This window comes from Dromiciops gliroides, chromosome 5, assembly GCF_019393635.1.
Source record: "Dromiciops gliroides isolate mDroGli1 chromosome 5, mDroGli1.pri, whole genome shotgun sequence".
NCBI classification, from domain to species: domain Eukaryota; kingdom Metazoa; phylum Chordata; class Mammalia; order Microbiotheria; family Microbiotheriidae; genus Dromiciops; species Dromiciops gliroides.
The window spans coordinates 125,504,061-125,521,152 of NC_057865.1; the positions used below are offsets into that span (position 1 = coordinate 125,504,061).

Genomic DNA, 17,092 nt, shown 5'->3' on the forward strand with positions numbered 1-17,092 from the left:
TAATGAAGCTGCAAGGGACGCCTACACAGAAAAGGCCTAGGCTACGGTCAGTGAGTGAAGCGCCTTCAACCTCTCTCATTGCTTCTTAACTGGATGAGTTTTGGAGGGCTAGACAGGCAAAAGAAGCTCATTGTTTGTCTTCTGGTCAAAGCGTTTCCAAAACCTTCCATTTTCTCTGTTCACGAGAACTATTACCGCAGACTTTCAAGGTATCTGCATTTCATGACACCTAAAGTAAGGTCGAGGTGGGAAGTGGGGTTGAAAACCAGCTGAGAAGCGGCAAGAATCTGTAGCCTTTCTTTTTCCTCTGTCTGACCCAGGAAAGAATGGAGAGGAAGGGGCTGCTTTGACTCGGATCTCACTACTTCCTCACCTTTTCCCGCCTCGCCCCTCCTCACCAACACAGCCCTAATAAAGGAGGTCAATTTGTCTTTGAGCAAAAATCAAAAGGGGCCCATCCTGAATCACACGGCATCTTCTAAACATGCATATGCGTGGTGAAAAAATAAAACTTCGCTGTTGTTAAACTTGCTCTGGCTTTGTTTGTTTTAAAGTTGGTTAAAACGCCAAGAGTAACTTGGGAGGAGAGGCTGAGAGGAAGGGAAGTGTTAGAGCTTCATTCTAGAGCAAGAGGTTCTTAACCTGAGGACCAAGGGATACATGGATACATTTCAACGGTTCCCCACCAAAAACAAAACGAAACAAATCTTTATTTTTTGGCTAACCTCTAGCTGAAATATAGCATTTCTTTTAAAATGAATGTGGACAGCAAAATATTATTCAGAAAAGCCCAGTTGGTAGGGTCCACCCTATTGTCAAAAGGGTCTGTGACACAAAAAAGGTTAAGAACCCTAGTTCTAAAAGAAATCATACAAAATGTCAAAAGGAGGGGCAGTAATCTCAAAAAGGCAAACAAGTAAACCAGGGAGGAAGAGATAATTTGGGGAGAGGGAGCAAAGGGCATGTTGTCTGGAATGTCACTGTCTTTGAGGGATCATTCGCTGTTGGAATTCCACTTTCCTATTGCTTTGTTGTTGTTTTAAACACAATCTGCTATGGAAAATTAGCTTATTTGTTCATTTATGCTCCAGTTACTGATTAACATTGTTAAAAATTTTTAAATCCTATTTACTTTTGAAATCTGAAGGATGTTCAGATATATGAACCAGTTTTACGGATTTTGCATCCCTTCATCGAGATGGAATTTGATTTAATTAAAGTCTGATTTCAAATATATATATGACTTATGTACAAACTAATAGAGGCAAGGAAAAAAGTCCCCCTATGCAATTCAGGTAGGCAGCTGAAGTCTTAGTAAAGTCTCAAAGAGTCGGAACATTTCTTGGAATTCTAAAGTCCCTAAAAAATAGATCCTCTATACTTGCGCATCTTAATGTTTTTGTGTTGAAGCATGAAATTAGAAAGTGTGTGAATGTACAAGTCCCTTGCCAACCTAGATAACACCTTTGAGAACAAACCTTTAGTGTGATAACTCACACACTTTCTACCTGTTTTATTTTCAAATCCCTTTTAAACTGAATCCCTGCTCCATGATGCAAGGTATCCCATTATGAAAGAATTAGAGATAGCAGATGATGGCACCATTTAGGTCTCCACCCCAGCCCCCTTCAGAGATAATTCCTTCCCTTAAATGTAGTCTCCATTTTCCATTTAGATCATAAAGCATCTTCACTGTCGTCGTCATCATCTATTCATGCTAAGGGACCCATGAACTGAACTCTTTCTTTCTTTAGGCCATCAAAAAATCTAGATTTCTAAAAGTTAGAAGAGGAAGTTATTGGACAAGTCAGGCGGCTCTCGTTCATTTTGGAGGGAGGACGATTGGTAAAATAACAAGAACAAATACTGGCTATATTTTGGCCTCAGAGAGAGAACTCGGGTTAGAATCTAACTCTGGCAGTATCTATGAGGGTTAAAGTCTCTTAACCTCCCCCGACCTCAGTTTTCTCATCTGTTCCTTAGCTTTCCTTCAAGTCTCTGTTACTAACTCCAACCTTCTACAAGAAAGCTTTCCTGATCCCAATAAATTCTAATGTCTTTCCTCCGTTGGTTATTTCCAATTTATCCTGAATGTATCTTGTTTGTACGTAGTTGTTTGCATATTGTTTCTCCCACTAGACTATAAGTTCCCTGAGAGGTAGGAGCTGTCCTTCATTTTTTATTTATATCCCCAGTGATTGGCGAAGTGCCTGGCACATACTAGTGGACTGGTGGACTGACAGACTGATTGAAAAAAATGACATTTAGGATCCCTTCCTCCTCTCAATCACAGATCCTGTGATTTCTATTTTAATATCCTGCAAGTATAGAGGAAAAGAAATACCCTTTCTGAATTCTATAAGGTTATCAGTTTGTAGGCAGGGGAGGATATATGGGAATCCAATTCTTACTATTGGGAGACTGTTTCCAAATTAGAATCTGTCTACCTAGGCAGAAAGGTTTGAGCTTAACCACCTTGAAATGAGAATAAGCCAGGTGAACATATTGTTTGCTTGAGAAGATGCCAAACTTAGCACATTGACTTTGCAATTGAGAAAGGAGTGGGAAGAAAATCTTTAGCTGATAGGAGAGAAGGAAGCAAGGGAAAGGAACGCAGGCAAGAAAGAAATATGTTAGGAGGAGAGTTCAGAACAAAGGAAGTAGAAACAGCAAATGTTTAAGTCGAAACTACCATGCTCTTTAATGAAGACTAAGTGAACTTAACAACCTGAAATCCACTTTGAGCTTGGCTGAAATGTCCGGCCAAAGGACCCAGAAGAATGTGATCACAGTCAGTGATGATAGATAGGAAACTGAAGATCACTGGAATTGTCCCTCTGATATGGCAACTATCCTAAATTCCATAACGAATAGTTAAAAAGAAACTGAGCTGACTCCAAGGCTTGCACTTCCTGATTGCTATCAGAAACAGGCAGGCAGAAATAAGGAAAGGGTAAAGAGGAAGAGAGATTATGAGGTGAGGGGAGGGAGTCTATACCACGTACATGTGAAAACAATCTTTTCCATTTTGTAACTGTCTCACTACTGCAACTCACCTTCAAGTTAACAAATCGTGTTTTTACAAGTATATTAAGTATATGAAAGTAAATTCTTCTCAGTGAATAGAAGGTCCACAGAGAATCAGGCAAAGCTGGGTGCAAATCCTGCATCGTACCTATGACTTCCTAGATGAGATGCCTCTAGAAAGACAATTAACTTTTTAATATCATCAGGCAACTCTCCAAGGTGATAAATGACTCATCAGCAGTTGATTTGGATAGGTAGAGGGAGATTCCACACTGGGTGGCTCCTCTACAAAAATGAAATTGCAGGTAAGACACCCCCCCCTAAATTATGCATATCGTTTGTCATGTATATATTGTATTTATGAACAATACTTCTATGGACATTGAGGAGTTACTTTCACTTTTGCTTATTTAGGAATTTGAACCATTTGATTAAATTTAAAGTTAAACGAAGCTGCTTTTAAAAAGAAAAAAGTCAATTAAGAAGGGGAAGAGATCATTTGGAAAATATTCCTGGTTAGTCTATCTCTTTCATGCCTTTTGCACCCTGTATGTGCTTTACTTATTTTTTTTAAAAAACCTGGTAGAAAATCTAAATCACAACCACTAAAATGAAGTTCTCTCTGTATCTCTTACCTTTCTGACTCAAGTGTGAAAGTTCAGACTCCCTGTGTCCTAAGCAATAAGCTACAGAAGACAGTTAATGCGCCAAAGCTGGGAACATATCCAGGACAGGAACACAATGATGAAATGATGTTGGTGAATTTTTATTTGGGGGCATTTGGGCTTATGTATGTGTTTCCAGTTATGTAAAGCATAGAAAAGCTGTCCATTGCAGGATTGTGTGCCTCTGAAGGTTTGTACAGCCTTACATTCAAGTTCCTTTTATACATAACTACTACAGCTTTCTTTGGGGTCATAACTCCTGCCTTCCAGGGAGCTAGTGACATCATGAAAAGCTTCAAGCTCTTTCTTCATCTGAAGATCCAGGATCACAGCTAAATACCCTCATACATGTCTCTGTGAAATTCACATGTGTATACACACACACACACATATACACACTCGCATTTCCGTAGATACAACATTAACACAAACTGGATATTCATTTTTCTTACATTCAGCCACCTTATTTTCTTAAAATTATGAGGACTGTTTACTCACAACAAAACTCAGGAATTGAAGATAAATTAAAGGCTTGGAGGAGGAATAAAGAGAATGTTTCAGTGCTTATGTGGTTTTTTTTTAATTGAGCTTTTTAAGTAAGCTTTTGTCACCAAAGTAATTCCCAAGCTACTATGATCAAGTCCAAAATCACTATGACAAATCATCCCATATCCTGACATTTCCTTGGGGGTAGGGATTAACTCTGAGTTATTTTTTTAAGCAGTAAATACTCAATGGAGCATCATGACCTAAACACTTCTCAAAGACCAGCATAAGAAGCTGTTGGTGAAGTAGAGGAGAGGGCCAGAAGGGGTGCTCCAGATAAAGTACAAGACCTTACCTAAGGAGATCAAGGTTCCCCCAAGAGGAATAATACCAGTAGGTTTCCTAACCTCCTAACCTACTGTGCAGTAGAAAAAATCAGAGGGAAGTTGGAGAGGAATAGGATGGAGGGCTGTGGAGAGTGGAAATTTCCTCTTCATATTCTCCTCAACACCATAGGAGGGAAGAGTGAATTGGGACAACTGGAAGAAATGAACCAGAATAAAAGGTCAAGTTTCAGGGTGGGGTTGGGCCTTACATAAGAAAATTCTATTCTCTTTCCTTATTCTGACTACAGGAATGCTTCACCCTGAGTAATTTATGAAGTGGAATGGAACAGCACCAAAGGATTCTTACAACATGTGGATTTACCATATAGGAAATGGAATTTAAGATTATTACTAAAGTGTCTCACCCCACTATATGGCAGTCCAGCAAAGTCTTAGTTTAAGAAAACTTTTACCAGAAAAATTAAAGCAGGTCATTCATGCTCAGACAACGAAAAATTAGTTACATGGGCTTAAGTACTTCATTTTTAGGCCTTTCAGAGCCAGAAATGCCTTTATTTTTTCAACTGAACTTAATATTAAGTGACTCTCATGCCAGTCTCTGGGTAGCTGGGGAGAATCCTGTCATAGAGGAGCTTCTTATTCAGGACCAGGTTGTACCTAAGTGCCCCTTAAGTCCTTTCCAGTTTTCAAATTCCGTGGTTCTTAAAATATTCTCCTGGAAACATTTAAAAGACTAGTCTTAACTGCTTCCTGAAACTGTTTTGCTGAGTCTTTTTGCCTTTTTGCTTGTTTGTTTTGTTTTTTTTAGTCTTCGATCTCCTGAAGCTGCCTAGTGAATCTGTGCGCAAATGGAGCGGAGGGTGGGGACGAAGGGCGGGGAGAGTAGCATCTCCTAATTATTCCGGCCAGCGGACCAGGCAGCCGCAAACTGGGGAATCCGAGTCGTAGAACCCGGATCTGAAAACTTCTACAGCTCGTAGGAGCATGGGTCTGGGCCAGCGGAGCTAGTGGGTTGAGCACTTCCAGCTTTGCCTTTTCAGGGTCGCAACCCCAGGAGCTTCTGTGTTAAGTAACCCTGCATAGAACAGAATAAAATAAGTTAAATTTGGCTGTTTGAAACTTCCCTATCTCTCCCTCATCCTCTAATCCTTCCCTCCCTTATTATGGAGCACTAATATTTTCCCTATCCCTACGCTTCTCCAAAAAGGTCAAGATCTAAAAGTTGTTCTCGGTTTTGTTCTCCCCACACTTCCAATAGTTGGAATCAGGAGGGAGAAGCAAGAAGATCTTTATTAAAAGCTACAAGACATTTTTATTTTACATGAAGTTTAATTGGCCCTGATTAGGCTAGCTGGTAATTAAAGTAACCCAGGTTTAAAGTTCCTCTTAAAAGTTTCCTTCGTGTCCTTTCAAAAACCTCTGCCCTAGCCTTGGGAAAGTAAACTCCTGCTTCTCCAATTTAGGATGAAGGAAGGAATTACAACCCCCTAATTATCAAGAAATTCAGGGAAGTGTGTACGGAATCAGGCTTGCGATGAGGAGGAAGGATGGGGTGGCCCGAAGCTCCAGATCCGGAAAACGGCAAAGAAATGTCTCGACGAATTTATGCATTTACGAATGCATTTTGTGATTTGTCTAAGATCAGCATCCTTTTAAGTATCTCCATTCATTTTATTGTTACTTAGGCACCTTATTTCTCAGGATCCTGTAAACAATATTTAGAAAAAAAAGTAAGTTGTTTTGGATGCCTTTAATGACATCAAGAACATCATTGAATCGGATTTTTATTTTACACACGACAGGTAGGTTTGTTTGTTTGTTTTTATAGAGAGAGAAAGAAGGAAACGAAATAAGATAAAAAATACTTTGGTGGAACCTACTCCACCAGGGACTCCCAACTTTTATGTATTTAATTTATTTCTGAGGTTGAATATTGAATGTGGAGATGTGGGTTTCTGTGTTGGGCAGCCTCTCAATCTTTCGTATCATGAAATCTGTCGCTGTTGTGAATTTACTGCAAACAAAACTGATCATTCCCCGGACTAGGACCTACATTCTATGCACTTTAGAGAAGTTAGTTTGCAGGCAACCTATAAACTTCTCTTTTCGAACCTTCTGACCGCTCAGAGTTTCATTCCTGAATCTCGCATGGGGTAAAAAAAAAAAAAAAAAAAAAAAAAAAGGAGGCAGAATTCCCACGACTGCCGAAAAGACGATTAATTTCTAGTTGAAGAATAAGTACTGAAAATAGCCTGGACTTAAAGAGTCACTCCTGCAGCGGTTTATTTTGCTTCCTTACTTTGTATTTGGCTTTATGTTCAGGTGCTACATTTTGAAAGCAAAGTTACTGAGGTTTTTTATTAAACAGTATTTTTTTTTTTACAAAACTGTATGAAACTAATTGTAACAACAAGAAAGAACTAGCCAAATACCTCTCCCCCCACAAAAAAGAAATGAATGGCGACAAAATCTTTTAAACTTTACTGATTCGTACCCGCCTCCATCCTATGCCATTTTTTCGCTATATAAAATATCAGAATAAAGATTTTATTCTCTTTGTTTCTCTGCAACCTATGAAACAAAGAAAATTAAAAATACGCATGCTATGTCCACCAGAACCTAGAACTAACTCCGCTGGGAGTAGCTTTAATAACTCTGAAATCCTGATCTTTCGGTCCACTTACAATGAGAAAAGACTGTCCTCGTTTATTTGTTAATACAGATATAAAGGAAACACTGCCTCCCCCCATAACTTCTCAATACCTTTCATATCCCCCCTCCAGAATTTTTAAAAATAAAAAATAAATAAACAATTTTTAAATTAAAAAGGCAGAAGCAGGAATCAAACCCTTAGATGTATCTGAAGCGTTCCTCAATCTTCAGAAGAAAAGTATGTTTCCTTTTATTTTTTTTTCCTAAGAGGCAGACGTATGGATGAGCAGAATTACCCAGAAAAAGTAATCCCCAATAATAATATGTGTTCAGCTTCCCTCCCTCTGTCTAGTTCTACTGCAGCTAATAAGCTGCATAGTGAAAGAAGATTGTTTTTTGTTCTCTGATTGAGGCTGAAACACAACCTGCTCTGAGATGCTTGGGGCAGCCAGAGAGGGGAGGGGGAATTAGGGGGAGTGAAAACTGTTAAACACTTCAAGGGAAAGATTAATACACGTGGCAGAAGGTTGAAAATTATTATACTTTTCAATTCATTTTATATTTCTTAAAATACGACGGAATTATGTACTGTGCTAAGAAGGAAGAAATGAAAGATTAAGGATTATTTGGTATTTTACATCTTTATATAATCGCCTTTGATTTCAGACTATAGTAATCCTAACCAAGAGATGAATTTTCCTGTGGCTGGGATTTAAATGTATGTTAGATATCTCATGAAAATTAAGCAAGTGAGCAATATCAAGAACGGAGTTTAGGATAGAATGAAATGCAAAACCAATTAACTAAGAAAAGAACTGGAGCTGGTCCTGAGAGGATATTAAATTATTTTACATAAGTACAACTTTTGCTCCTATCTCCTATAAGGCCTTAATTCGGGCACTGAGTGTTGGGGGGGGGGATGAGGAGGAGGAGGTACTTTGTGCATTAACACTTAGGAGGCAGCAAATTGCCCAGTTAACCTTAGTATCTCTCATTCAATACAAACCTATAAAGTTGGAATTCGACTTCAGACTAGAAACTACAACAAAGGTGGAGATGTGGGGGGAAGTAAATAAGTATTTTCTTTCCATTTATGTCAAAAAACAAGCAATTAGTCTTAGGCTTGATTAAAAGGGGGAGGGGGTTTAAGTAGGATTCTAGTAAGAAAAGCCAAAGAAACTGTATTATATCACTGCCAGAGAAATCACCCTCTCCCCATTCTCTTTATGCTGCTTTTGCACGATTTTCAGTTGAACCTATTTTCGTTCTTTCTTCCTTTTCCTTCCTTCTTTTTAAAAACAATCTCCTTTATTTCTCAGATTTGCTGACCTACTTTATCTTTTTTTTTTAAGTGTCGGTGGATGGGAAGAAATAGGTAGATAGAACAGTTCTAGTTTAACATCTATAGAAGTTAAATCTCAATCTCTCTCTCTCTCTCTCTCTCTCTCTCTCTCTCTCTCTCTCTCTCTCTCTCTCTCTCTCTCTCTCTCTCTCTCTCTCTCTCCTGTCTTTCAGATTAAAACAGGTTTTCCTTTAAGGTTTGAACAGGAACATATCCATTAACAAATAATGAATTGCGGAGATTTGATTTACAAAGCAACTCCTTAGCACTTAAGACTAAAGAAGCCCAACATTATCTTAATGGAAGACTATAATTGCTGCTTTGGGATATTTACACTGCTCAAATGACACTGCAGTAGATTTTATTTTCAAACACATGTCAAAAAGGCAAATCCCGAAAAGACCAGTGAAAAGCAAGCTATTGCCATATTAAATATATAAAAGCTTTTTTAAAAAGAAAGAAAGAAGTATATCCCCTAGTTAATAATTTCTCTTCCTTAATCCAGTATCCATTGAAGGAGAAATTTACCTAGGTTACATTAAGCCTCCACTGAGGTTCTGGAGGGGGGTGGGGAGGGGAGAGAGGGAGGAGAGAAGGAGGACCAACGTAGAGCGAACTGCAAACATTCAACCCAGAAGGCAGGTAAAACTCCGCAATTGGGTAAGTTGTGAAAGTTAACTCCTCTGGGGGAGTTCAGGCTCTTTCTAAGTCAATGTCCGACTGTGTTACTTGGTCATTTTCTTCAGTCTGGTCCTGTGCTGGAGAGAGTACTACAGAAAGGGGACTTTTCGATGCTGGGAAGCAGCAGGTAGAAAAGGAACCTGATCAGCCCCCAATAGGCAGCAATTAAAGTCTTAACCGCGACCCATCTGTCGCAGGATCGGCACCCCTTTCTCTTCCTTTCCTTTATACCTCCCCCTCCTTTCCCCAGCCCCATTGCTTTCCCCTTTGTCTGTGCAAGGAATGGGAGGAGACAGGACCAGCGGCCCCAGCAGTAAAAGGAAAGAAAATACCGTCCTGACAGTTTTGGTTGTTTCTTTTTTTTTAATGTCGGAACTTTTACTAAGAATTCCCCCAAAAGGCCTGGAAGTCCTTCTTCCGGGTGTCCCGCTCCTCTGATCGGATTCGACTGCAGGAGCTAAATTAACTCCAGCGAGCTGGCTCATTCCCAACGTCACACCCCCCCCCCCCCGGCAGTGCGGGAGGGGCAACATGTCGTCCCGCTCCCTTCCCCCTCACTGTGCTCCCATCCCTATCTCCATCCTCTTCCCTCAAGCCTTCCCAGTACCCTCAGTACCTGAGTTACCCTTTCCTCTGCAGTGGTTCGCGAGGCCAATCGCATCTGGGCCATTATTCCGGCGTCCTCGAACTACCACCCTTCCGCTTCTCAGCACCCCCTTCCACCGCGCGGGGTCCCCATCACCCACTCACCTCGAGGGCTCCCGGCCGCGCGCGCGCACACACACACACACACACACACACACACACACACACACACACACACACACACACACACCTCACCTCGCCTGATCACCATGTCTCACTCACCAAGGGGCGAAAGAGACAAGAAGTGGGGGTAAGGTGCTACTGTCTCCAGAGCGTGATGGTGTGTCCTGCCTGAGCTGAAGTGGGGGGAAGGGAGTAGGAGGGGCGGGGGTAGTTTAGAGATAAAGGCCCAAAGTACAGGAAGTAGCTAGAAAGTGAGGATGGGGAAGAAGAGATTTAAAGGCCCGGGGCCCAACTTCTTAATTGCCCAGAATGAGCTTTCGGCTCCTCCGCTAGAAGGACATATTCCTAGAGTTGGCTTTATCCTTAGCTCCTCAACCTTTTCCCTTTCCCAAACAACTAGAGAAGACATGGAGGAGGGAGTTTGTCCCGCACGCTGTTTTGTAGGGTTTTGAAGAAAAGCAGGTTCGTGCTAGTCCCTCAACGAGGTAGTGCTACGAAGATTGCCCCACTTTTACCAAGCCCATCCCTCCTTCCCTTCTTCTTGTCCCACAGCAATCACAAGCTCGGCAAGTTAGCACCGACAGATACCTTCTTTCGAAGTCCTCCTTACAAAGGGCCTGCTCCCCAGCTCGCGCGAGTTCCGCCGCGTTCCGTCCCTTCCTTGGCCACTGCGCTCACCACACACACACACACACACACACACACACACACACACACACACAGAGTCAGCCAAGTTGAGCTGCATCAGTAGCATCCCTCACCTTTCTCGCTGTCCCGGGAACCCAAACACTGGGGAGGGGGGCGCAGCGCGGAGGTAGCCCCACTTCTGACCAAAGCCCTCCACACACTTCTCATCTTAGGAGGGACTGCGCGACCCCTCTGCCCGAGTTCCCTCACGGCAGGGTGGGCCAAAGGCCGAGGAGCTGCCTCCCTGAGCAGCGGCAGTCCGCTCTCTCACATGCTAGTTTCGGAGTGGGAGCTTTCACCAAAGGCCCACGCAGGGTGGGAGCTGGAGAGGGAGGATCGCCAAGGAGCAGGGGTGGGGACAGCCTGGAGCAAGCGCTCGGAGGTCAGGGTCTGCACCGTTCTCTGCTGGCTGCAAGACGGCCCGACCGCTCATCCCTAATTCTTCAAGCTAGCACAGGACTGCGGTTCTCTCGCCCTGGGTACCACCAGATCACGGTCAGAGCCCTCAGGTCTCGGCTTCCGCCCACGGTCCTAGGGGCTTTGAGCTCCTTTGATCCTGGGGCTGGGGGTGGGGATGGGGTAGGGAGGAGTGGGAATAACAGCGAATTTCTCTATTCTCTATTTAGGCGTGCTGCACTTAAAGACAAAAACAAGAGAACTTTAGCTGAGTGACAGCTGGTTAAATAAGAGCGCCCCCTCCCCCGTCTCCTTGTCAGAGTGTCAATATGTAAGAGTGTGTGTGTGTGTGTGTGTGTGTGTGTGTGTGTGTGTGTGTGTGTGTGTGTGTGTTTACTGAAGTGGAGGGTTGGAGTTTTCTTAAGGCTTCCTGGTACTTTGAGCTTGAGAGAGGCCAACATTTGGGGAAAGTGGGCCCCGCAACTTCCCTTCAACTTTCTATGGACTTCGGGGTTTGTTACTCTGTGGTGCTCGGATGGCACTCTCGTTTCAAAAGCATACACAGACACGTGAAGTAGTCAGGGGCCCTTTAACTCCCTGGGGCATTTTACCTGGCTGGGGTCTTCCAATGAGTCCAACCCTCTGACCCTCCAGTGGTCCCCGCCCAGGGAGAGAGCACTGCGATGCTGTGGGGTGTCAGGAGTCAGGTGCAGCAGCAGCAGAAGCCACAGCCAGAGCAGATGCCAGGCAGCCAAACGGCGCCAACGGGGCCAGGGCTGGAAACGCGCAAGAAAACCCACGAACTCCGTTTGCGCTTGCTGCGGCTGAGACAGCGGCTGCTTGCTGCAGCACGGAGTTTGATAAATATAGCCTGGCGTTTGCCCCTAAATTAGGCTCCGTTTCCTTATTTAGCCCTTGCACAATGATTTTAGATGATGTCACTTAGAGCTAAACGAGAAAATTGATCTCAGATTTGCTTGGCCTCTAAAGCCTGGTTAAGCAGATTGCGAATTAAAAAGACGGAGAAAAAGGAAGGGGGAGGAGGGAGGAAGGGTGCACCGGCGAGCGACTGAGCTAGCCAGAGATCGAGAGGAGGGCAGGAGCCGGGAGAGCGCCCCCGCCTTTTCTGGGCGGGGGAAGTCTCGCTCACCAATGAAAAGTGGTCGCTTACTGAAGAGGAGAAAAAAAAAAGTTTTCCTGTTGACTGTTGGAAGCGAATTGAGCAATTATCTAGTTTACCTTCTCCTCTTGGAAGTTAACGATTGGCGAGATCTTTGCTGCGTTATTGACACAACACTTTCTATTGATAGAAATAAGTAGTGATTGTCCCCGAGTCATTGGTACGCCAAGTAAACTGCGATGGGCTGGCATGAGTCCATTGGGCTGGGAAGGCTGGTTCGGCTGGTGATGCTGGGGGGGAGGAGGAGGATGGTGGCGGTGTTGATGGTGCTCGTCTTCCAATCTGCAGATCAGTGACAAGACGGAAAAAAGAGGCGTCTACGATAGCAGCTTGGACCCGGCTCACACATGCAAGGCAGACATGGATTGTAGTTCCCATCACCCGACCACAAAAATCTTAGCGACTCCTCCGTCCAGAGAGAGCCTGCCGGCTAGAGGCAACATGATCAGCGCTTCCAAACCCCTCGCCTTTTCCATTGAACGAATAATGGCCAGAACTCCAGAACCCAAGTCTATGCCCGTCCCCCATTTCCTACAGGGATCTGTACCCAAAGGAGACCCCAAGCACTCCTTGCACCTCAACTCATCGATCCCGTGCATGATTCCCTTCGTGCCGGTGACCTACGAGACCAGCCCCAAAGCAGGGATGACGGGGTCGGAACCCAGAAAAACTAACCTGGATTCCTCCGCGTCTTCACCGGCGTCCTCGTCCTTTAGCTGCAGTGATCTGTTGAACTGTGCGTTGAGTCTGAAGGGAGACTTTGCCCGCGACGCTTTGCCTCTACAGCAGTATAAATTGGTCCGACCTCGAGTGGTCAACCACTCCTCCTTCCATGCCATGGGGGCTCTGTGCTATTTCAACCGGGGCGATAGTCCTTGTCACCCGTCGGCCAGTGTCAACATCCACCCAGTGGCCTCATATTTCCTCAGTTCCCCTTTACACCCACAACCCAAGACGTATTTAGCAGAGAGAAACAAACTGGTCGTCCCGACTGTGGAAAAATACCCCTCGGGAGTGGCTTTCAAAGACTTGTCCCAGGCTCAGCTGCAACATTACATGAAAGAAAGTGCCCAGATCCTCTCGGAAAAAATTGCTTTCAAAAGCTCAGAATTCAGCCGAGGCTCTCCCAACAGCAAACCCAAAGTTTTCACTTGCGAAGTGTGTGGAAAGGCAAGTACTTGGTGTGGTTTTAGTTGGGAGACCTGGGCTTTCGGTTGTTTTTGCTGTGGGCTGTCTTTAAAAAAGGTTATTTCCCTCCCCCGTGTTCTCCATCCCCACCCCTACCCTAGTTAAAACTTGAATATACCAGCGCCGCTAACCTACTCAATTTGTGTTCAACTTTAAAGGTATTTAACGCGCATTATAACTTAACCCGTCACATGCCGGTGCACACGGGGGCCAGACCCTTTGTTTGCAAAGTTTGCGGAAAGGGTTTCAGACAAGCGAGTACCCTCTGCCGTCACAAGATCATTCACACGCAGGTAAGTAACGTTGCCCATTTGGGGGGTCGGTTACTCTTTTCCCAGCTTCTCACGAAAAGTTTTTAGATTGCCACGTTTTAGTTCTCTGTTTGTTCGAAAGTGGTCCCTGGAAATGGTTAAATTCAGGGATTGTTGGGGATTTTTTTCCCTTCTTCTCTCCTTTGTGCTTGGGAAGTACACAGTGGGGAGGCAGACAGAATGTTACCGCGCCAGTTTCCACTTCGATTTCCTCCTCCAAAAAACTAAAGCACACAAATATCTTAACTTCTTTTTCTCTCCTCTCTCTAGGAAAAACCTCACAAATGTAACCAATGTGGTAAAGCATTTAACAGAAGTTCCACTTTAAACACTCACACTCGGATACACGCCGGCTACAAACCTTTTGTTTGTGAATTCTGTGGCAAAGGATTTCATCAAAAAGGTAAAAAACACAAACTCCGCTATCTTTTTGTTGTTACTTTTGCTATGCTTTCTTTCTCATCAAGAGTTCAGCTTAATTTTTTAAAATACATTTAGGAAGATAATTTTTATATGAGATTTTGTTTTGCAAATTAGTTTGGGTTTCAGTGTTTTGTTGCCTTTCCAGAATCTAGGATGGTCTCATATAAAAGAAGAAAATAGGTTTGGGGGTGTTTTTCCCACTTGAATACACAAATTCGTTTCGTTAAAATGAGTTAATAAAGTCCATAACAATGTGAATCCTAGAAAAATTAGATTTTTTTTTAAAAGATGAAGCTTAACAAAAAAAATGCAGAGAAGTGAAAGGGAACGGGCTTTGGGTCCCTGTTTGCTGCTTGCAAGAGGAGCTGCAAAGGTCTTTGGGCTCCTTCGTTGCCGCTTTCACCATCTTATTACCCGCTCCAGCTCCTTCCCTTTCCGCTTTCAAGTTCGGTTTCCAGAGTAATATTCCTGTCGTTTGTATTTTTCAGGAAATTACAAAAACCACAAGCTGACTCACAGCGGGGAGAAGCAGTTCAAATGCAATATCTGCAACAAGGCTTTCCACCAGGTCTACAATCTGACTTTCCATATGCACACCCACAACGACAAGAAACCCTTCACTTGTCCCACCTGCGGCAAGGGCTTCTGTAGGAACTTTGACCTCAAGAAACACGTCCGTAAGTTGCACGATAGCGCCCTGGGGCTGCCCCGGGCCCCAGCCGAGGCCGGCGCTGATCCACCGCCTCCCATGCAGCCCCAGCCTCCGATACCGCCGCCGCCGCCTCCTCCCGGGTCATTGCAGCCTCCTCTTCATCAGGGCCACCAGTGAGAAAGTTGACCCGATACCTTTGCCAGGCCCGTGGGCCCCGCTGCTTCTTCGACGATGCTCTGTGGTGGGAAGTTGAGCGCTGATGCGGCCTGTCACCTGGGAGCAGGCAGCACCCACCCAGTCTCCTCACCTTGGGGGAGGCTACCAGAAGGCTCTGCTGCCACCGCCCTTTGGCCTCTTTGCATGCACCTGCTAAACGGTTTTGTGTATTATACTTGATATAGCCACTAACAGTCATGAAAGGTTTTTTTATTATTTTTTTCTGTTGTTAATTTTCTTTTCTTAAAAACAAAATAAGACTATTTTCATCTCGGGTGGAGAGATGGTGTTTTCGTTTTGTTTTTTAAAAAAGCAAATTTCTGCTGTATTTATTGGGATCTGTATTATCCTATCCGGGAATGCTGCATCACTTTAATTTTATTATTGTATATATTTCCATTGTGTTGATTCTGCCATCTCAAGATGCCTGCTGATCGCTTCATCTCTTTCCCTTGAGTATCACAATACAGTATATTTGCATGTATGTGTGTGTATAGATATATACACAATATGTATACACAAAATACCTTGTATGTGTGTACATGTATACAGATAGTACCCTGCATCATGTGTATATGTAAATATACATACACATATATGCATTCCCACATTGTGTTTACAAATTAATGCATACACATACATATATGCGCACAGGTGTGAGTACGTAAAGACATACATACATCAATACATAACCTAAAAATGCACCACACAAGCACACAGATATACCTACATATGATCGGGCTGGTTCTTTATGTATGGATTTGAATTTCAGTTTTGATTCTTGCACGTGAAAACTGATTCGTTGACTGGTGAAAATAAATACTTGGAACATGCTAAATTAAACAACGAATTGCAGAACTCTGTATTATTCAGCTATGAGAACATTGATTTAAAAAAAATACAATTCTGTAAAACCTATTCCCGATGCATTGGTATGGAAAGAGACTAGAAGCAAAGGTATTGAAGTAGTTTTGAGTTTTTGATCTTGCAAGGGGCTGGATATGGAGGCCTTTGTGACATCTCAGTGCTGAAATATACGAATGTTAAAAACAAGAAGAATGAGGAAAGAGCATATATAAAATAATGTCCTCACAAATATTAAGTATACATACAATATAGAGTATATTGCATACATATTATTTACCTATAATGAACTCAGAGCTTGCAATGGGAACCTCAGTATATTTTGGTGTGTAGGGTTTGTTGTTGGTGGTGGTGTTTTTTTTTTTTTTAATGAGTGTATATGTTTATAGACGAATGCACCTTCATCCAAGGAGGGAACATGGATGAAAACCAAACTGTGGTTGGTGCCAGGTCCTTGAAATGCTTCAAGTGTTAATCAGCAGCTCCGCTGTGAGCCCAGGCTCTGGTGTTTTCTAACTGCAAGTCTCTCCTGTTTTCTTGCCAAAACAGTGAAACAACTGCTAAAGACTTTAATTAAGAGGGGTAATTAGTTCAGATTTATCAAAGCCGGGTTGTTATACTATTAGCTGCTCAGTAGAAGCTGCCAGACAAGCCTCCACAACCAAGCCCGCTCTCCTTCTTTCCTGCCCTGGGCTCTGTCTGCTTAACTGCAAGGAGAAGGGGACAGAAGCCAACTTAGGGATCCTTGTTCCAAGACAAGAAGACTAGAAGGTGACTGGACATGCTGTAAAGATTTACACCCCCAGCCTTGTCACTGTCCGCGTGTTCGAAACAAAACGCAGCAAGTCCCAAAAGAGTGGGTGTACATCCCCTCCCCATCCCCAAATACTTCTCCTCCCCCAAGGTCCTTTCCACGGAAACACCTTAATTAGCTACTGGTCATAATCAAAAATAGAGCCCCATTAAAGGCAAGTGCTTGGGCGGGAGGAAAATAGATTATCCCATCTCCCCCAGGTACTATGAAGGGTGGGGTCAATTCAGGCCCTCTAGATTGACGAGGAAGAACATTTTTTTTTCTTTTTAAACACTACGCCATTGTATTTCTGAAGGGAAAGAACGAAGGTGTCGCTTTGGGAGGGAGGAGAGAGCTAGATTGAGGTGCTAAATTTTAAGAGGGTCTAGGAAGAGAATTGCGTCAACACTAGCC

At 43.3% G+C, this 17,092-nt stretch overlaps 1 protein-coding gene across 5 annotated transcripts in view; it reads left to right on the top strand.

Annotated features, from left to right (window-relative positions):
- CADPS2 (calcium dependent secretion activator 2) overlaps positions 1-15,849 on the top strand; it is a 746,428-nt gene extending 730,579 nt beyond the window's left edge. For 2 of the 5 annotated variants that reach the window (XM_043965472.1, XM_043965471.1), the window contains exons 29-32: positions 12,520-13,401; positions 13,578-13,712; positions 14,001-14,133; positions 14,642-15,843. In XM_043965472.1, the coding sequence (XP_043821407.1) occupies positions 12,520-13,401; positions 13,578-13,712; positions 14,001-14,133; positions 14,642-14,982 (1,491 nt within the window). In that variant the 3' untranslated portion in view covers positions 14,983-15,843. Of the gene's footprint in view, positions 1-11,294; positions 11,383-12,519; positions 13,402-13,577; positions 13,713-14,000; positions 14,134-14,641 lie in introns of those variants that run through there. The other 3 variants (XM_043965482.1, XM_043965468.1, XM_043965470.1) reach the window with 3 other exon arrangements.
- The last annotated feature ends 1,243 nt before the right edge of the window (positions 15,850-17,092 follow it).